This window comes from Trematomus bernacchii, unplaced genomic scaffold (assembly GCF_902827165.1).
Source record: "Trematomus bernacchii unplaced genomic scaffold, fTreBer1.1, whole genome shotgun sequence".
Lineage (NCBI taxonomy): Eukaryota > Metazoa > Chordata > Actinopteri > Perciformes > Nototheniidae > Trematomus > Trematomus bernacchii.
The window spans coordinates 12,167,555-12,188,716 of NW_022987547.1; the positions used below are offsets into that span (position 1 = coordinate 12,167,555).

A 21,162-nucleotide genomic window follows, 5' to 3' on the forward strand; every position below is an offset into this window, starting at 1 on the left:
ATGTCTTCTTCCAGAGGAGTGGAATGAAAACATATAAAATACAAATGATAGGTGTTTATTGTACTAACTTTATATATTCAATTAAAATATTTAAAAGAAATTAAAGCACAAGGTAATGCCTTATTTAAACCTAGCATTTTATACAAAGTTTAGATATTTTTATTTTTTTATTAATTTAGTGTAATTCTGTCAGGCACATTTCCGATATTATTGTTTTGATTTCAAGATGTATAATAAATCTATGCATTGAGACCAAGAAGTCACAGGCACAAGCCAACACAGGCACAAGCCAATGTCAAAAACCTGGGTAGAAAATCAAGTTCCCTTGTGATGTGAATACATTTAGTTCTCTGGCGCCATCATCAGGTCAACACTTTGACACTTTGAAGGTGATCAAACTTGGTAGTTTTCTATTTAAAAGTCAAATGTATTTCCAACAACTAAAAAAAGAGTTGTGCCCTACTTGTTCAGTGTAGTTATACAATCCCAAAACTCAATCATTTTCATTAAAATTATGATTTCTCATGAAGATATTAATGCGAAATAGAAGAAGGATGTGTCCTACTTTTCCAAGGTAATGATGCTGCATTTATTTTGTGTCACTGGATCAAAATAATGTTCCTATTAAATAGAAGAGGCCCTAAAATCGAATAAAAGAGCTGTATCCTATTTGTCCAATGTATTAATAATATCAGGTATGGATTGGGACTTGATGGCTCGCAAGGAATTGCATTTCTTGAAAGAAATGGAGAGATGGCAATTCTCAACAGAAGAAAAATGCTTGATTTTAAATAAAGTATTCATAAAAAATAGAAAATGAATCAGATCACATTTTTTGAAAAGAGGTGTGTCCCACTCATCTAATATACATAATATCAGGATATGGGAGTCAATGGATTGCATCCCATGGAAGCTATTGAATAAACCTGAAATTATCTTCTACTAAACAATTGTTCTAAAAGCAAAAAATATGCCTCAAAAGACACATGCATTATAATTGTTAAGCATATTTGTTTTGCGTGCATGTTAGTACGGAGGTTTTGGAAAAAAACATTGGTTTTGTGTCATTCAAACAGCAAGAAGTGAAACCTGTAGTTAAAACTGAGGGCTCAAAGTCAGGCAGTTTGTGAAACTGAGTTAAAAGCATCCAGACAGAAATCTTTCGAATATCCAAAATAAAACTATCTTCACAGCAGGTGCCTATTATTATAAATAACATCAAATGTTTTCCCTTTATTTATTCAAGATCATAATGAACATCATACATTTTGTATACACAAATGTTCACATCAGGGGTAGACATATCAAGTAATAAAACATTTCATAAAAGACAAATACAGTTTAATATTTCGGATTACATATTTGTTAGATACAAAATTCGTTATGATTGCCTTTTTATTGACTGTTTTTAATAGTGCTACTATATTGTTTTGGATTATTGGTAAAAATGTTTTTAATTCGTTTTGGAGTCAGCCCATCTCTTTTTATGAATAAGACATTTCATAAAATATAATATATAAACTGTACAAAAAATAAAATCTGCGTCCATACGATCACCTTGGAAGTATGTAAAGAATGTCTCTATCCTGGAGTTGTACTGTTTGTCCCGTTTTGCTTTTAAAATATTCTACCTCATGCCAAATATTTATTTGTCATAGAATGAATGGCAAATACTTCCTTCTTCTGTTTTACAGTACAATACTATTGAATATCCAGTGTAAATCTTTGCAGTGTCCGTATAAATCACACCTCTTCTCTTTAAATTCATTTCTCAGGTGAGCGTCACCTTTGGACTCTGATGTCATGACGCTTCCTGTGTGCATGACAACAGCAGCGCTTCCACTGCCAGCAGTCTGTTGACTCGATCAATTTAACGCATGCTGCCCTTTTCTTTCCCTTTTGTATCCAAGTTTTATGAAGCGGCAGTTAACCAGCCATGGTTCCGAAGAAGCCGCACGCATTGTTGCTGTGGATGCTGGTCTGTTCCGGCGGCTCGACGGAGGCGATCGAGCCCATCAGCACCAGCATCGCGGTGGGCATGGCCGCGGCTCTCACCGGGTTTTTAGCTACCTACCCGAACATTTTCTACTACTTCAACGAGTGCTGTCGACCCGAGTGGATTTCTTTAAACAAGACAGGTAACAAAGTGGTATTCAGCTAACACATTAGCAACCGTTTTGTGTGGTATTGTGAGGAACTAAACTATAATAGCCTATAGATAGATTGAAAGATACTTTATTAATACCAAATGATTTGGTTACACCAGCAGTGTTGTCAAGCATTACAGATGTTTGACAACAGAGTTACACATATGTAAAGATACATAAGATGCATTTGATAAAATAAACATTTGCAGCAAGTAGGCCTATATAACAATTTACATTAGCAGCAAGTATATACAGTCTATGGTATGTACACATTTACAATAGAAAGGACATATATCCCTAGACGTATCTAAATAATACACAATATAACGAAAATATTCAATACATTGAATACTCTACTCATTAAGCTAAATAATAATAATAATATCAGCGAATAGTTTGACGTTAGTCGCATCTCTCACATCATACGTTAGCTAAACAAGTAGCTAATCTGCACAAACGTATATGTGGCCAACTGTCATACTTGTTATATCTATTTAACATCCTTATTAAACTTCTCAAACATTTCTTATGTGATTTTACCAGAGCTTGTGTTTGTCGCATGATTATGACGTTTGAGGAAGTGCCCCGTTGTAAGAAGATAGTAAGCTACAGTTAGCTTGTTAGCCTAGCCTGCTGGTGTATCGCGGTTTGCACCATGCTATTATGATTGTTTTAACGCAGAACAAACTCTAATGTCCGGGAATACGCGGTTTCGACGATGAAAGCGACACACTTGTATTTGTTGTTGCATGTTTTTTTGTCGACCAGTGTTCTGGTGAGCACATTTGAGCCGTTCTCAACAACAGCGCTGGTTGTGGGTATCGGTGCTACTCTGGGGCGGACTATCTACAATTATTTACATGAAAGTTGCGAACCTAAATGGATAGCTCTAAATGCAACAGGTGAGCATGCACATGTGTATATCATTTGTTTGTATAACTATCCGAAGGAACAACCTTTTCTAATGTTGACTATATTAAAATTAACGTACAGCCCAGATGATAATGAAAGTGAGTTTTTGTATCCTCAAAACCGGGGGAGGGGTACACATATTCCCAAATCTAATTCTAACAATAAACAACGTTTGTCTGGAAGACCTTAAACACAATTTAAGTTCAATATTTAATTCAGATGCTGGGTTTTATTGCGGGGGTTGGTCACCTCGTCTGAATCAAAGGTCACATCAGCAAAGTGGTGCACCTTACTCAAATAGTGCACTTTAAAAGAGGTAGACATTTTTTAAATAGTTAAAATGTATATTGTTAGAATTATAATTTCCCTCCGTGATATAGTGGAGTAGAAGTGTTAAGTAGTATACAATGGAAATACTCAAGTGTAGTAGTAGTAGTAGTAGCAGCTTGATAACCATTCCTAATAACATTATTGTAACATGTAATGTAATTATTGTTGTTGCATTCTTTTTCAAGCTCATGTTCGGATCTCGATTACATTAAACACCATGATAAATGTCAGCAGGCCAGTCACTAATCGTGTTGATCCTTTCCAGGTCTCCAGGTTGACCTGGACAGGAAACTGTTCGGACAGCACATTGCGTCACGCATCATCCTCAAAGCTGTGAGTGGATTCATGAGCAACGACAACCCGAAGAAGCCCTTGGTACTCTCACTGCACGGATGGACCGGCACAGGGAAGAACTTTGTGAGTCAGCTGATTGCTGACAATGTTTACAAAGAGGGAATGGACAGCAGCTTTGTTCATATCTTCACGTCTGAACTCCACTTCCCACATGCGAGTCAACTTGAAACCTACAAGGTATGAGGACAAATCCAGATGAGATATAATCCAGTTACTTTAAATTATCCCAGTGACATTCTTACGTCTGGTCTTTCATATAAACAAGCTACATTTTCTCCTCAGTCTCAGCTGCAGCAGTGGATCAAAGGAAATGTCACCAACTGTGCACACTCCATGTTCATCTTCGATGAGATGGACAAGATGCATCCCGGCTTGATTGACAGCATAAAGCCGTATCTGGACTACTACGACAAGCTGGATGGAGTTTCTTATCGGAAAGCCATCTTCATCTTCCTCAGGTGAGAAGCTGAAAGCACTCTCTTATTCTGACCTGTAAGACATTTTTATTTGAACCATAGAAATGTATCAATCAATCAATGCTTGTCTCTTTGTAGATACAAATTAATAGAAAGTACTGAAAAGCTAAATGTATGCGCAATAATTCAGTGATATTAAATGAAATTCCAGCAGGATTTTGATATGGTATTATATACTCCGGTTCAACAACATTTTATTGATGATTTAAGAGTTGTTTGGATTTTACAATTACATAAACCTTTTTATGTATTCAATTGAGACTTTATTGCATCAGTAGGCATGTTGGGACTACAAGCTAGTATTTACATCATGCAAAATCAACAAACTAGTGACACTTAAATGTGTGTTTAAACTTTTTAAGCAGTGTTTTTTTTTTTAAACGTTGAATGTTTCTGAGATTCACTGAAGAGAAAACAGATTTTAAATCGTTTTCTGCTACTCTCAAAGGAAATTCTAACAAGTTTCCTGTCGTTGATCCTTCTCTTAGTAATGCTGGAGGGGAGAGCATCACGCAGACGGCTTTAGACTTCTGGAAAGCAGGACGAGATCGAGAAGAGATCGAGCTGAGAGATCTGGAAACATTGCTCTCTCTAGCGGTGTTCAACAACAAGAAAAGTGAGTAAAAAAACAGATAAATGCACCTCATTGTTTGTGGTCTAACATTACACAAAACTCTTTTTTTTGGTATAAAACAGCGCAACACTGTGCATGAACCGTTAGAGCCCCAACCATTATCATTCAGAAACTACGTTTGATGGAAAACATAGATTCTAGTTCTTCTCTAAGTATCTTTTAATCTCCTCTTCTAGGTGGCCTGTGGCATACAAGTTTGATTGACAAGAACCTGGTGGACTTTTTCGTCCCGTTCCTTCCTCTGGAGTACCGACACGTGGTGCAGTGTGCCATGGCCGAGATGATAGCCAAAGGATTTCAGCCAGACCCGAGCGTGGCCGACCAGGTGGCCCGAGACGTTGTCTACTTCCCCAAAACAGAGAGAGTTTTCTCTGTAAAAGGCTGCAAGACGATAGAAAGCAAGCTGGACTACTACATATGATGTCAGCAACTCTTAGACGCTGTGCTCGATCACTATGTGCACTTTTTTAAAAGACAAAACTCTCAGCCAAAGGACTACAGAAGGGAGTCAGGCTGATAGAGGAGGATTCTCTGTCTGGCCTTGTGGTCATGTTGAGTATTTCAGCAGGCCTTCTCAAATGTTCCATATCACTTACACTGAATTCTGAGGCTCACGAAGGACTACAGCACCAGTCGGATGAAAAAAATAATAAGACTGGAAAGCTCTCCTTTGTAAGTGATTTAAGGAGCTTGATCTCCTCTTCATGTCTCACCACAGAGACCTAAAGGTGCTGTTGTTTTCCTGAGAGCTTCTTAATGACTACAGGGTCCTTCTGTCCGTGGCTTTTTTTTATGTGTACTCCATATATGGATTACTGGAAAAACCTGCCTTAATTCTTTTCAATTTCACAATTTATTTTTATGTGAGATCTGTTATTTTACCCATGTCCACTGTACTAGTTTGTCAACAATCCCATCTGGCCTTGGTCACTATTCAAAAAAGAAACGCATAATGCACAAGACTGTTTATATTTATCATATTAAATCAAACATGATTTCTGTAATGTGCAGCCCCTTTTAATATCTAATTTAGTTCATGTGATTCGTATGAGTAATACACACTGTAGTTAAATATGACCAGATTGACTCCATGACTGGACTCTGGCTGCATTTGGACACTGTATGAACTCGACACACATTTTTACCAACATTGGATTTTTTTAATTCTTAAAATTGGATACGGTTTAGATTCCACATTTCAAATGATATTGTATATCAAAGTTGATTGTTTAATTGTTTTTGATTTAAAATTCAGCTCAGAGGTTTCTCACCAACCCCAATTCTCTATTATAATGTATAGTTCTGAAATCGGAGCAAGTCATACATTGTTGTGGAAGAAAATGTTCAAGTGGTTTCTCAAAATCTGACAATTTGAAGAAAAAAAAAAGATGAAATAAAATGTTTTCTATATAATTGCTCACAATGACATGCAGGTGAAGGATCTTTTTATGGACTGTGAAAAGAACATTGTTTGTTTTAGTGGATGGAAAGCCAACACTTGCGAGTTTCTCTGCTGTAAACACACCGGACAAACAAATCACAAATAAAACATTAACTTTTCCTGGTGTCAACGTTTCTTATGCATGAGGGAACAATCAATAGAATGAGCTATATCTGTTAATTGGCTTTTTTACTGAGTAAAGGTACCAAAACACCAGGGTAGAGCGGTTTCCTTTCTAATAGGCATGAACATTTGAAGTTACATGAAAAAACTGTGGAATATATTTGAGAGTAGGCTATACTGTGATTCTGATAGAAGCCAAATAGCTGTTTATTTGTACAGAAAAGCAAAAAGAATCAGTGTAATGTTCATGTGATTCTTTTTCTTCATACAATGTACCACACTTTATTAATCCAGGGTGTCCGCTGGGTCTTAAAAAGTATTAAAAGCTGATAAATATTTTTAGCGAAAATGAAGGCTATTAAAAAGTATTAAACGGCATTTTCCAAGGTATTACATTTTGTAGCTTGTTTTCAATAAGTATATAAATTGTCCAAAGAGGTTGTATTCTACAGTCTGCCTGAATGTAATCATTGCGTAGGTGTGGTGTGATTCTGTGTAGTTTATTTATGGCATCCCGTTGGGTTTGACGTCATCTGAACAGGACATCGCACGCTCACTGACTGACAGCTGCTTGTTAGCGCGCGAAAGTCCGTTTAGTCCGGTTGTTAAACAACATCGTTATGGGGAAATGCAAGTTTGCGTCCAAATGGTTGGAAGATAAGGTGGAAGGACAATCAAGTAAATGTGAGGTAAAGGTGATAAATGAATAGTATCAGCTGAGTGAATGGGTCAGTGTTATCAGCAACTTCCATGACTGAATAAAGAGTTATGTAACAATCAAACAGCTTTCAAAACCCCACCGTGCAAGGTGCAACTCTGGGCCCACGGCTGAGATACAATTTAAAGTAACAGTTTTAGCATGAGATGACAGTAGACGTCATGCTGCAGTGAAAGCGTGACGCAGGAGAAGAATTATCAGTACAATTAATTTAAGGGTAAGTCTTGACACAATATACTAATTTGAAGCCTCATAATATAAAATATACACGTTAATACAAACTGTACCTCATCTATAATATAGTCAGTGTCATACTTCAGCCAACCTAGAAAATGATTAAATGTACAGTTTCAATGTGTTACGAAAATACAATAACATAATGTTAAACACATCTATAGTCTATACAGTGATTCTGCTGCTTCAGAGGTGCTGTGTCAATTGCTTCCTGCCTCCAACAACACAGAGCCGTGCACACAACGAGAGGGAGGAATAGGAAGAAGCCTGTAGGAGAGCTTTATTGAAAAGTTAAAAGATTACACTAAACGTGTTAGAATATTTGTAACCCTTGTATTATGTTCGCATTTTACACCCGTTGGTACTGTTCAGGTCAAACTGACCTGAGCCATGATTATCATCTTAAAAAACAAAAAACACATATAAAGTCCCTAATATATATTTGCTTTATCTTATGTCCTTACAATACATGTAGCATTTATGATTCATATTTGCAATTACTCTCTGCTAGATTTGTTTTTTGTGACAGTTATTATCCACATCCAAAATAATAAAGACTTGGAAGGAATACATATTCATAATGATCCAGCAAAATACAAAATAAACTATTTTAGTATTGATGTTTATTATTTGTTATCGTATCTTATTATAATAAGGGGGGGGGGGGGGGGGGGGGGCTATTGGTTGGGTTTGAACGGTTTGAACACTATATAATCCCATATGAGCTCCAAGCCCCTCTGAGCAGAGACACCCCCCCCCCCCTCAGTGTGCAGGTGTGAGAGGTTCAGTGCGAGTAAATGTGAAATGTTTAGATTGTTCTGGAATAATATTGTGCAGGTTCCCAATCTACAAAGACAGGAAAACAGAAGCAGACTGCTTCTCAGTGCTTTGATTGTAACAATGTATAAGGTGTGTGTGACTGATTGACAGAGTGAGTTTCTTGGTGTGTCTGTGACTCAGAATTGATCCAGGTCCAACTCACCAGAACATCTCATGAAGGACGTAACTGTATTTAAGCAAAAGTAATATGTCTACGTGTTCATCAGAGAAAACAAGATAAAGCCGTGGAGTTTTATATTGAAAGAAAAATATCCTTGTATTTTATTTTTTGTGAACATTTAAAATGGGTCAATTTGACCTGAACACACAAGGGTTAAAGAGTTGCTGATACATTTAACACTCACCACCTTGTTTGCTGTTGTGAAGCAGAGTTCATTATATTCTAGGAACTTTACCAATGTCTTTAAGCAGATTAGTTGACTAGTTATGGCTGGAAAATATTAGGGAAAACTAAGACATACCCAAATGTTTACTGAACTCAATCCTTATATTATTCTTGCAAAGTCTCAACTAAATCTGTCTTGTTTTAGAAACGTCAGTAAATGGCTCATATTCTATGCATTGGCCTTTCAGGAGCACTTACAACGGCCGAAGCATTATTTAAGAAAAGTAGTCCTCTTTTTTAAAATCAAGATCACGTGATGCATTTTGGACAGACATTGTAAACTTTGTAATACTTGTTTTATTTGAATCTAAATAGCAAACTATTCAGTCAGATCAGCAATTTAATCTTGAAGTATTTCAATAACTATTTCAAGCACTTTATTCAAAATCACAAGTACTTTTCAAATCTTGTATGCACACGTTAGCCCTTCACCATGAGCCCGGCTTGTTTTTGTACCTTCTTTATTAAACATTTATCATAACTTTTAGGATATTAGCATGGGAATGTTTCAATGTTTTCAGGGGAAAATAGCTCGCTTAACAATATTTGCTTATTATATGGAATATTGAACAAGAAAGCAAAGAGAACAAATATGATCACATAACATTTATTTATGTCACATTTAACACAGTATCACCCCATTTTCTTCTTCTGTTACAAAAATTGTTGTGTTGCCAGGCGCAGCATCAGCATCTCCCCGTCCGCCCCGTGATGTGAACTCAAAGCGTGTTTCCTCTGTGTGTTTGTTGTTATCAACATTCCTCTCTTGTGTTCAGAGCTACCAGGCAGAGTCTGTATAAAGGTCCAGTCTTATACCAGCAGGACCGCATTAATGCAGCCGTCGTTCTCTGGGTTATTCGTCACCTGGGCATATTTACCTGGGAAGGAAAATACATATATTGGTTAGAGCACAATCACACATCTTTTGTTTACAAAGTGTTTTTTTAATTATTATTATTAAGATAGTTAATAGACATATTACCGTAGAACATGCCAATACATTAGGGCTTTAAAAAAAAAAGATTTTACGCTTCTTTTGAAGTTTTGTTTGGATAAAACTTAAATAAAAACATGTTTTTGCAAATGATATCTTTGTTTTTTCAATTAATGTTGACTTTTGCTTTTTACAACACTTTGGATTTATTTTAATCTTTTGAAGTCTGAAAGAAACCTACATGGCTGCTAGAATTTAAATCTACAAATAGTTTAATACTTATAATATTAGCGTAGCCTAATCTTATCTGCAGCCACTGTGCAGAAACACATGAAGTACACCAAGGGATTCACACTCACCCCAGATAACCTTTCCTCCTTGTGTAACCAGGCCCAGCTCGCTGACATTGACCTCCACGACGGTTCCTTTTGTGATGACTCCCAGGGCGGTGTAGAGGGGGGAGGAGGGGTTCTTCTTCACTCCCAGGATGGGAAGGCAGAATGTGGCTTTCAGCTCTGGATGTGTGACGTGAGCTTTCTTAAAACGCAAACCCTAAAGTAGATTAAAGAGAAAGATGTAATTTAGGAGTTAGGAACGTAATTAAAAACAGACATTCAAGCCTGAACTCATGTAAGCAAAGAGTTGTGTGTGTTAGTTAAAGTCAAAAGCAATAAAACAATTCAAATGACACTGCGATCTTACCATGGGTCTGATGAAACGCTCATATTTGGGGGGTTTACGGGTGAAGCCATCTCCGACAAAGCAAACTTTGGTGACCATTCTCTTCCAGGCTTTCTTTTGTCTCTTTCCAGTTTTGATGACTTTAAGTACTTCTGTCTCTCCCTGGGCACGCACCTTTGGCAGGGGCACCTCCCATTTGCCCTGCAGAAAACATACACAAGATATTTGTGATTAGAAACCAATTAAAACATCTCCCAATGTTACCACATTCTGATACAGGGACTGCAGACATACAGATGTGATGTGGTACTTACAGCCTTCTCTTTCCTCTTCTGTTTGATCATGTTGGAGAGGACCTTTGCTCTGGACTGTCCCTCTCTGTCCAGCAGGTAGGCTGGCACTGCTCCCTCTGGGGTCTTATCATCGTTCTTCTGCTTGGTTCTCCTCTGTTCATGCATTTTGAGGCTGCAAAAATACAAGTCAGAATTGTTTAGCTGCTCATTTGGCATAGTTTTCATGGTTTGTTTTTTAAGACAGCCATAATTTACAAAAAAATAAATAAACTCACGTCTTCTTCATCTGGATCTTCTCCGAATGTCTCTGTTTGTTGTACAGTTTGGCCTTCAATCCAATCAGCGTCCTGGCTTTGTGGGAACGCGTATGGGCCTCACGGCTCTCCTTCTTCCTTTTCCTTTCATCGTGGTCCAAGCGGCGGCCATGCCGCTTGCGATGTAACTCAATGTGCTCGTTCTGGGGCTAAAAAAGAAAACAAAAACAATAAATGCAAAGGCTTGGAGCAGAAATCTACAGTGCTCAGTTCTGAGTAAAAAAACATTAGTCCAGCATTGTCTCTTACATGGGGCGCTGCATTCATTTGTATAGGCTTTCATTATTCGGAAAGTGGCTCATTTCCATATATCAATGATCTTTTTAAAGCGAACTAAGTATATCTATTTAAAATGCATTGATCTTTCCCGTCATTTTTTAGCACACATGTCAAACTATGTCTGGTTCTCTCTATTATATATACTTGCAAATTGATTACATTTGGGTTTGGGGTTTATGGTGCTAAAATATCAATTTTAAGACGTCATTTCGGGCTCTAGGTAATCATACATTTGGCACGCTGATCAATTATTAAAATATGTTACTTGCAGCCATAAATCTAACAATTCCACGTTTAATCGTGTAAATACCAAAAAAAGCGAACAGAAACAATTAAGCCAGAGTAGAATTTTAGAATATTACACGTTCATTTAAATTGCAAAAATTACCTATTATTCAATTATAAATTAGGTCTACACTCGATAAAAACGCAATGGCCATTCCCACTACATTTCAACTTCGAAGCATTTGCGTTACAATTAACACCGCAAGGACAACCAAAACTAAAGATCCCTCAAAAAGATTCACAACATAAACACGTGCATGCTCATACACTCGTTATTTCAACTGCATCTTTGTATGTAGCAGGCTCATAATTGTAATATTAACAATATAAACAACGCCAGGTCAGAGCAGCACGTCACCAAGCCACATGTGAACTGATGCTAACCGCTAGCACGATATGCTAACCTGTTAAAATGACTGATAAAAGTACTACTGTGCTATAAAAAACGGTTGTCTTCATACCATTTTGTGTTGGTGGTGTTAAATCTTTCGGTGAATACTTCGCAGGTGGTGCCAGTCGGTAAAGACGCGAGTATTTTGTGTTTTCGCTTGAGGCTGGGGTCGTTTCGATGTTGTTTTCCCCGTAGCCGATACTTAGAGGAAGTACGTCATACGGAGGAAACAGTTTGTCCGTTCGTCTAAAGTGAACGTTTTCAACATCTTACCGTGTCACTTAACCGTGTTAAAGACGATAAATAAAAATATAATTGGATAAAAAACGTGTAAGCACTTGATAGATCAGTCATTATTTATTAAAGATACAAATGACATATAACAGCTAGTACTGCGTTATACTTTTTAAATAAAGACAGAAATATAGTGACGGAACCAGCTGTAACCGGGAATAATCACGCTTGTTTCTAGGGATGTATTTTCAAGCCGTACCATATGAAAGCGTGACATTTGATAACAGATTATGGTTTTTGTAGCACAATTTAATGCTTGAGAGTGGGATACATTTTGTATTAATGTACTGGTTATAGCCATACGTATCGGCCTGTTGTTACTGTTGTGTTAGTGAGTGTCACTCCACTATGGTTCGTCCAAAACTAACACAAATTATGTGGAAAGACCTTGGAAGATAAAAGAAGACATTAAAGCCTGTGGGACATTTAACAGGATGATTTGGGTAAGATATAATACGTCAAACGAAGTGCTTTCTGTAATACATATTCCTAATATCATGTTGACTTCAAGACAAGCTTATTTTAATTCACAGGGAAGGTATGTATTAACTGCTGGGCTCCAGAGCTGCAGATGTAGAGTGAGCTGTCATGTACGAAGACACTACATAATTCTTCCAGGTACGTTTACAAATACAAACAAACGTCACCTATAGAAAGTATTTTATTATAAGCAAAATGTTGGTAAAAGTATTCAGTATGCAGAAAAGCTAGTGATGTACAGGTTTTTGGAGTCTTATTAGTCCTACATTAATGTGTATGATGTGTTTTAGTTATCTCTTTTATACATCATTGGGTGTTTTTTGTTCCAGAAATGCATCATTTTCTATTATATCTTTATTGTTTGTAGATTTACGATGTCCTGTGATAACCACCTATATATAAAAAAACAAGTTTATTTGTTTATGAATAGTTTATTCATCTTAAAAGTAGGGGACTTTCACAATACATAGAGGAACACAACCTTCATTTTGATGGTTTAAGTAATTCAATCAGGAGAGACAAGTTTTGTGATATAATACAAGGAATACACAGATGAGTTAAATGGTGTTTGGCGATTAGACCCCGTTGTGCGGGAGTATCACTCAGGAGGGGAGAACCGAGCCGATGAAACCCCCCCGGGGTCTAGACACTGGTGGTGGTGAATGGATAGTTGGGTCGGTCTGAAGAGGAGTGGTTTATCTTGACCCTGGGTTCAGAGGGACAGGAGGTGAAAGGGGTGGAGGAGGGTTGCGTCGAGTCACCTGAAATGACAGCTGTCAGAGGGGAGAGAGCAGATTTAAAGGTTTAGCGGAGTGCTATGATAGGCTTGTGGGAATAGAGAGAAGTGATAGGTTTAGCTGGGGAGTTTACCCAAATCACTGATTGAGAGGAGAGAGAGTAGTAAGATGGGAACATGTGAATGAATGAGTAAAGACGGTCTTCCTGGTTGAACTTGCCTTAAGCTTCATGTGGCATTTCACATCAATATTAACACTTTGCTGATTCAGTCCCATCCTCATAATTATACTTTATGTTCACTGTGATAGATGACGTCAAATCGCTGCGGGCTGTGGTCAACCCTGATGTATCCAAGTAGGTTATTTAATTCTGCTTTAAGCCTTTAAATGCTCTTTAGACTCAGCTGTGTTTGGGCTCCGTGTTAACTTGTTCATCTATATCTGCAGAATCCGAAACATCGGCATTATGGCTCACATTGACGCAGGAAAAACAACGACCACAGAAAGGATGCTGTATTACTCTGGCTATACGAGAGCGCTAGGAGGTGAGTACGATGGTTACACAAGTGTGGATTTCGTACCTGATTGTTTCCATCTTTCTTTTACATTTCTGCTGCTTGTTTTTTCCAGATGTGGATGACGGGGATACAGTCACAGATTTCATGGCTCAGGAAAGGGAGCGTGGTATCACCATACAGTCGGCAGCTGTCACATTTGAATGGAAAACTCATAGAATAAACCTCATAGATACACCAGGTAGAAAAAGTGTTTATGTGAGAATGAAACACTCCAATGGAAATGAGAATGGCAGCCACTCAAATACGATTGTGTGTGTGATTACAGGACATGTAGACTTCACTCTGGAGGTAGAGCGGGCTCTTCGTGTTCTCGATGGAGCTGTTGCAGTGTTTGATGCTTCTGCCGGGGTTGAGGTGACCCTTCTGCTTATTTCTTTTTTCATAAAAAAAAAACCAGAACCGCTACGATTAGTCAACCAGTTGGAAAGTATTTTGATATTAATTGTTACAGCTATTTTTAAATAAAGTCACATGAAATGCTGTTTCAGCCTCTTAAATATGATTACCTACTATTTAAAATTATATGAAGGCAAATATCTTTGGGGTTTGACTCGCAAAACAGGACATTTAAAGACATCATCTTTGAGAATCTAGGATGGACATTTTTCACAGTTTTTTGCCTTTTTCTTTGATCTGACAACTAATCAATTAAAAATGAAATAGGCGGATTCATCAATGATAAAACAAATCCTTACCATCAGCCCTGCTCTGAACACATTTTCTTCTGTTGCTTTGATAACAGGCTCAGACTCTGACCGTGTGGAGGCAGGCAGAGAAGCACCACGTGCCCTGTGTTTGTTTCCTGAATAAGATGGATAAGCCCGCAGCAAGGTGAGTGACTCAACAGTCCTAATATCAACACATTTAAAAAATGTTTTTATAACGATTTCAGTTGATATCTTCTTTCAATTTCTCACACAGCCTAAGTTTTTCCATAGAGAGCATTAAAAAGAAGTTGAAAGCCAATCCAGTCCTCCTGCAAGTAAGCCTTTGAAGCTTTATTTGAAGAACATCATACAATTACTTTTTGAAGAATCCTATTTATCATGCTAATGAATTATAATGATTGATGTGTACATCACTTTAATGTAGCAGAGGATGAGCTACTTTTGCAACTTTATATACATAATATCAGAATAAATCGCGATTTGTGTCCTTATTATTTATGTTGTGGTGGCAATCCTATTATGGAATTATACAAGAGAATAAACTTATCAAATGAATGAAGCAAAGTATAATATCTTCTTCTTAAATGATGTGAAGTATCATAACATGTTAATAATAGGTACTTCCTGTTTCCCAGATTCCTGTCGGCAGCGGGAAAGACTTCTCCGGTGTGGTGGACTTGTTGACCAATCAGAAATTGATATGGAAACACAAAACAATGAGAGATGAGGAAGATGGTCGGACCTTTGAAATCACACCTCTGGACGAGTCGGAGGAGCCAGAGCTCCTGCAGGAGGTCAGCGAGGCCCGGACGGCTTTAATCGAGCAGGTATGTTTCAGAACAAAAACGTATAGGGAGCCACAGTCCAAACAACAATAAAAGCATTTCTAGAGCAGTAAAAAAAAGAAATCTATCAAACTTACTACCTAACAATATTACACAGTTTAACGTTTGATAGGTCAGTATTTGATTGGTGTGACCACATATTACAAAGAGCATTCCTGTATCTGCTGCTTTTTAAATTGAATGTAAATCAAATCAATACTTTTCTATTTCAATTAAATGCATTTCTTAAAATGTCTTATGTTTATGGTCTAACTGTAGTAAATCTGGATATCTAATATGAATATTTAAAAAAAGTCAGGAAGAAATGGTACAGTATTGTTTCATGGGACATAAGGTTAGGAGAGAGATAATTTAACAGATTTTAGTCCGCTTTTCATTTTAAACTACAATATGTAAGTTATTGGAAATAACCCAAAAGTCATATATGAATTATTTGTAAAATCTCACCAGAGTTTGTCCACACTGCTGAAAATCTCCAATTTCTCAATCACAGGTTGCTGATCTGGACAATGAGTTTGCTGATTTGCTGCTGACTGATTTTGGTGAAAACTTTGATGAAGTTCCCTCAATCAAAGTAAGTGTTGTATTGTACCACAACATCAGCCTTTTAAAGTACCACTGTTACTTGTGAATACAGGGTAAACCTTGCTGATGTGTCCCCAGCTGCAGGAGGCCGTGCGGCGGGTGACTCTGGCCCGTAAAGGCGTCCCGGTCCTCTGTGGGAGCTCTTTGAGGAACAAAGGTGTTCAGCCTCTTCTAGACGCCATCACTGCTTACCTGCCCGCCCCCAATGAACGGCACCATGACCTGGTGTGAGTGCACCCTTTAACCTTTCACTAACTCAGACCTACAATCTTGTCATAAAGGACCATCCCAGCGTTATTGGTGTCCAAGTTCTGCTTTCTAACACATATTATTCTTTGCCTTTTTTCGTCTTGGTGCATTTTTATTTTTGACAAAATCTGACTATTAACACTTCCACAGTTATCACAAAAAGTGATAGTCCTGAGCTGCAACTAGGTAAAGGCAGGCTTCGGTTTTTGCTTTAATTGAATCATATTGACTGTTTCTGAGGAAATATTATTTCTTCACATTTTGTTGCATTAAATTGAAACAAAGAGACATCTGTTCACTTCAGGGAAGTTTTATTTTGAGAGTCAAATACACAAATGAAAGCGAGTGATGATTAACATGTACATTTCTTATAAGCATTTTTAATAGTTAATTTGAAAACAAAAAGTATAAAGGCTAAAGTAAGTGATCTTTAACACAACTTCTCATCCAAACTGACTCATTATAAGGTTACAGTTGTGTAGAACATTGCACAAAATAATTAAATAAATTACAAAGAAATCTAATAATACTGGAATTGTCCTTTTAATGAATATTCCATGCCTTTTACATAATTTTCCGATGTACATTTGTTGATTATTCTCTATATCCTCTGCAGGCGGTGGTACAAAGACGACTTATGTGCTCTGGCCTTCAAAGTTCTCCATGATAAGCAGCGCGGCCCTCTGGTGTTTCTGAGGATTTACTCTGGTACTCTGAAACCACAGTCTGCTGTCCACAACATCAACAGGAACAGCGTGTATGTACTGCAGTTTCTATAATAATATGCTCAAATGTTGACTAGTTCTATATTTGTGCATATGATGAAACTACACAGGAAAGAAGTAATGACATAAGAATATACACAGACATTAGATACACATTTTATTTAAATATCAAGAAGAAAGAAAAGAATACACTTCCCAAACAAAAATACTAGAGATGGAATGTTCAAGGAAGAGTTAGAATAAATATAAAAACAAAGACGACCATAACAACTGTTTGCCTTCCTTTCATAGTGAGAGGATTAGCCGGCTGATGGTGCCGTTTGCTGATCAGAATGTAGAAATCCCCTCGATGACGGCGGGAAACATCGCTCTGACTGTAGGACTGAAGCAGGTAGACATTTTTACAACATTATAATCTTTATTTGCTATTTTGAAGATTTTCCTCTTTAATACAATAATTGATGTTTCCACTTTTACTTCAGACAGTCACCGGGGACACCATCGTCTCTTCCAAGTCTTCAGCAGCCGCCGCCGCCCGCCGGGCCCATAATGACAGCGGGACAGGGGCGAAGTGCGGGGAACACGCCAGCGTGGTGCTTTCAGGGGTGGAGGTCCCTGAACCCGTCTTCTTCTGCACCATCGAGCCGCCCACCATGGCCAAACAGGCTGGTACGAGACACTGGTTAAAAGATGATCTCTAAAATAGCTGTTAAATCAAGCTTTAATGATAACCAATTCATATTATTCAGTTATCAATACCCTCCTTTGTTTTTTCCCCTCCTGTAAGATCTTGAGAATGCACTGAATAACCTCCAGAGAGAGGACCCCAGCCTTAAAGTCAGGTTGGACCCGGACTCTGGACAGGTAATGCAATCACTGGATTAGCACTCAGCTTCTGCCAATATCTGTTGAATATCTAACCTAAAAGTAAGGTTGGATATTGACAGATATATTAACTTGTCTGTCCAATATCTAACCTAAAACTCACGTACTGTGGAGAGCATCTTCCACAATTAGTAAACGTATTGTCTCCATCCTCAGACTATTTTGTGTGGGATGGGAGAGCTGCACATCGAGATCATCCATGATCGAATCAGAAGAGAGTACGGCATTGAGACTGACCTCGGGCCGCTGCAGGTGGCCTACAGAGAGTCCATCCTCCACAAGGTCTCATCCACAGGTACAAAGGGGCTGTCACACAGGGCAACACGTAACAAGCCTTGCACATCTTCCACTATGTTCATCTTTACAAAAGTGTGTTTAAAATGCATGCTTTGTCATAGAACAGTTAGACACAAGCAAGTTTTAAAGACATTGGATAGTATCGAAAATATGCAAAAACCATCAGGAGGGGAGGCGTTGCTATGATGCTCTTAGAGAGGAAACTGGAGGACATTAATGTCAAAATAAATAAATAATCTTAATTTGTATAATATTTACCAACAATCCATTTGCACCAATACTTAATTCAATTCAATTAAATAACTACTGTTAAGTATTACACAATTGTTAATTAAAAATAGCTGACCATTTTCATAGTATGTAAAAAATATCAGAACAAAACGACATTGTCGTAAATATAATTAAAAACAAACTAGTAAATTATGTCAAAATATGAAAAATATTACATTTTAATATATTGAAAATATAGAAACGACTTTACTTTGTACGTAAGAAATGCCAAAACAAGGCAAAAGATTCCTCAACAATCAAACCCTAAACTTTACCAACAAAAAACTAATAATTGTGATAATATTCACAATGGCAAAATAAAACGACATAGGACAGTGTGTCAAAAATATCAAGGAAGTTAGTTATATAGTATGTCAAATATATCATCAAATACGACATAGTATAACATGTCGATTTATTTTAATAAACAAACGACAAATTATAGCAGGTAAAAAAAAAATATATATATATAATATGTCTAAAAAAATCATAGTACAGTATGTCCAGAAATATGAAAGAAAGACCATGATTGATAATGGCTTCATTAGCTGATGTGAGGAGAATACATAACTCCTGACAGATTCATACTGTACTTTTCCCAATAAGGATCTTTGTATGAATTGCCTGCTCATCTCTAAACGCAGAAACGCTGGATCGTACTATCGGGGAGAGACGACATGTTGTTACCGTGGAGCTGGCCGTCACCCCTCTGGACTCCTCCTCATGTGAATTCGCTTTCACAGAAGAACTGGGGGCCAAGCTATCTGCTGAAATAAAGGAGGCCGTGGAGAATGGAGTACAGAGCGCATATCTACAAGGTACCATGGAACACATCTAATTTCTCCTGCAGTGTCCGTCCCTTTCAGAAGGAAAGATTGCATTTTTTTAATGAATATGAGTTATTTACAATCCCTGCTTTCCCCTCTAGGTCCTCTGCTAGGTTATCCTTTACAGGGAGTGTCTGCACTGATCCAAAGTGTCCACATGGAGCCGGGAACGTCCCCTGCCATGGTGTCCGCCTGTGTGTCCCGCTGCATGCAGAAGGTATTCATCGGCAGGGAGGGATGTAACAAACTTCATTTACACAAGCACTGTCGTCTAGTAAAATGTTGAGATACTTATACTTTAAATATTGTACTTTTTACTCCATGAATGCTCTGGTAGATTAAGTTAATTACATTTTCTATAACAATAACATGAATTACAGAATTAGAATTTCTAGAATAAACTGAAGGATTAAATGTTCCTATATGTGATGAGAAAATTCTCCTGATGTATAAGCTAATTAAAAATCTTAATTCAAATGAATTACCCGTAACTACATTAATTATCTTAAACCCTCTTGGATGAGCTGGCAAATGCACAAAGCTGAAAACGGCTCATGGACAGTTGACTTTTAAGATTTACTCAGCCCACTAGACAATGCTTTAAAGATATCAGGTTTTAAATTAAGATTTATTGACAGCAAAAATAGCTCAGCTGTTAACACGCAGTGGCAAAATGCACTATTGTAGTAGAAATCTAATCCAAAAACCTCAAATATAATAGTAAATGTATGATTTGTCTTCCATATATTCACCTTAGTGAGATTTTAAATGCTGGTCGTAGCTGTAGTGCAGTGTTTTCAGTGTGTCGCTCCATGTAATACCTGTGAACATCAGGACCCTTGATAACTCGTTCTGTTCCCTCGCTCCAGGCTCTCAGGCTGGGAGGAGGTCAGGTTCTGGAGCCGGTGATGTCCCTGGAAGTGACCGTGGAGGAGGAGCGCCTGAGCTCTGTTCTGGGAGATCTAGCACAACGACGAGGGACCGTCCGAGACATCCAGAGTCGCCATGACGACAAAGTGCTGCTCGCCACTGTGCCTCTGGCTGAGATGATGGTGAGACGACGTGCCAATCAACATTTGTCTGTACTTTTTAGCTGCTAAGTGATAGATACACTTACATAAAAACTATCCTATTCCTCCCGAAAGATACAATATCACGGTCCCACAGACAAATAAAGACACACAAGGGGAACAACCTCACAGTACAGTGCAACCATTTGTGGAAATCCTGTTATCCTCTAATGACAAAATGATATTAGTGTTTTCAATTTTTTTTTACAGCAGTAATACCACTGTAAATGACAACTAACATGCTAAATTCCCAGTTTGTTCTGTATAATCTACATTTATTTACGTCTTGTAAAATTAGCAAGTAAGGAAATATATACATCAAATGGAACATGTGTGATCCCACGTCAATTCAATGAGGTCAATGTATGAGACTTTTTAATAATTGTAATCCTGCTTACATGTATTGGTTTCTGTAACTGTAATTTGAAATACATTTAATGGTATCCTACTTCTGGCTCTGAACATCTGGTACTCCAAGCCTGACTCTATACTTTTAATATTTATTTTTTAAGGGCTATTCCACCATCTTGCGAACAGTGACCTCCGGTAACGCCACCTTCACATTAGAGCTGGACACCTACGAGGCGATGAACCCCCAGGACCAGAACACCCTCCTGAAGAGAGTGTCTGGTCTGCTGTGATCTCAACAATAAAACCTCTTCACCAACGGGACCAAAGGCTGTCTGAAACAGAGGCACGGAAAAGACTTTGCCAGGATTTACAACTAATATCAGAAAAAGTCATTCTAATGTAATTTATTGTGGGAATTCCCCCTGCAGGAAAGAGTGTGAAACTATTGGTGTAATTATGTTCCATGTTGTTAGCTGGATGCAAAATACATGTACAGAAACAGTATTTCATACCCTTTTTTTCTCCCTCCT

General features: G+C 37.8%; 3 protein-coding genes across 4 annotated transcripts; 2 read left to right on the top strand and 1 right to left on the bottom strand.

Moving 5' to 3' along the window:
• The first annotated feature begins 1,816 nt into the window (after positions 1 to 1,816).
• Positions 1,817 to 6,413, top strand: tor1 (torsin family 1). Of its 2 annotated transcripts, none has more exons than XM_034123237.1 (5): positions 1,817 to 2,138; positions 3,655 to 3,920; positions 4,026 to 4,201; positions 4,708 to 4,835; positions 5,030 to 6,413. In XM_034123237.1, exons 1-5 carry the CDS (start codon positions 1,937 to 1,939, stop codon positions 5,272 to 5,274), a joined length of 1,017 nt encoding a protein of 338 aa, XP_033979128.1. In that variant the 5' UTR covers positions 1,817 to 1,936; the 3' UTR covers positions 5,275 to 6,413. The 2 variants fall into 2 exon arrangements, with proteins under 2 accessions (XP_033979128.1, XP_033979129.1); XM_034123238.1 differs by lacking the exon at positions 1,817 to 2,138 and adding an exon at positions 2,734 to 3,049.
• Positions 6,414 to 9,185: 2,772 nt separating this feature from the next.
• On the bottom strand, positions 9,186 to 12,000 carry nsa2 (NSA2 ribosome biogenesis homolog (S. cerevisiae)). The gene is made up of 6 exons (XM_034123241.1): positions 11,842 to 12,000; positions 10,778 to 10,965; positions 10,524 to 10,674; positions 10,231 to 10,410; positions 9,888 to 10,080; positions 9,186 to 9,472 (listed from the first exon to the last, which is right to left on the bottom strand). The coding sequence occupies exons 1-6, from the start codon at positions 11,842 to 11,844 to the stop codon at positions 9,405 to 9,407; spliced, it is 783 nt and encodes a 260-aa protein (XP_033979132.1). The 5' UTR covers positions 11,845 to 12,000; the 3' UTR covers positions 9,186 to 9,404.
• A 257-nt stretch (positions 12,001 to 12,257) lies between these two features.
• On the top strand, positions 12,258 to 21,149 carry gfm2 (GTP dependent ribosome recycling factor mitochondrial 2). The gene is made up of 20 exons (XM_034123242.1): positions 12,258 to 12,508; positions 12,599 to 12,683; positions 13,592 to 13,637; positions 13,730 to 13,827; positions 13,913 to 14,038; positions 14,126 to 14,214; positions 14,603 to 14,691; positions 14,782 to 14,842; positions 15,164 to 15,355; positions 15,867 to 15,947; positions 16,037 to 16,185; positions 16,824 to 16,964; positions 17,224 to 17,323; positions 17,415 to 17,601; positions 17,720 to 17,796; positions 17,974 to 18,112; positions 19,029 to 19,202; positions 19,313 to 19,428; positions 20,081 to 20,263; positions 20,794 to 21,149. Exons 1-20 carry the CDS (start codon positions 12,500 to 12,502, stop codon positions 20,920 to 20,922), a joined length of 2,271 nt encoding a protein of 756 aa, XP_033979133.1. The 5' UTR covers positions 12,258 to 12,499; the 3' UTR covers positions 20,923 to 21,149.
• Positions 21,150 to 21,162: the final 13 nt, after the last annotated feature.

Coding starts and splice junctions, on each gene's coding strand:
- gfm2 (XM_034123242.1), top strand. Junction 14,843..15,163: donor CCAATCCAGTCCTCCTGCAA/GTAAGCCTTTGA, acceptor CCTGTTTCCCAG/ATTCCTGTCGGCAGCGGGAA. Junction 17,797..17,973: donor TGGACCCGGACTCTGGACAG/GTAATGCAATCA, acceptor CTCCATCCTCAG/ACTATTTTGTGTGGGATGGG.
- nsa2 (XM_034123241.1), bottom strand. Junction 10,411..10,523: donor AGAAGAGGAAAGAGAAGGCT/GTAAGTACCACA, acceptor TGTTTTCTGCAG/GGCAAATGGGAGGTGCCCCT. Junction 10,081..10,230: donor AGCGTTTCATCAGACCCATG/GTAAGATCGCAG, acceptor AATCTACTTTAG/GGTTTGCGTTTTAAGAAAGC.
- tor1 (XM_034123237.1), top strand. CDS start 1,937: ATGGTTCCGAAGAAGCCGCACGCATTGTTGCTGTGGATGCTGGTCTGT. Junction 3,921..4,025: donor GTCAACTTGAAACCTACAAG/GTATGAGGACAA, acceptor TTTTCTCCTCAG/TCTCAGCTGCAGCAGTGGAT. Junction 4,202..4,707: donor GCCATCTTCATCTTCCTCAG/GTGAGAAGCTGA, acceptor TCCTTCTCTTAG/TAATGCTGGAGGGGAGAGCA.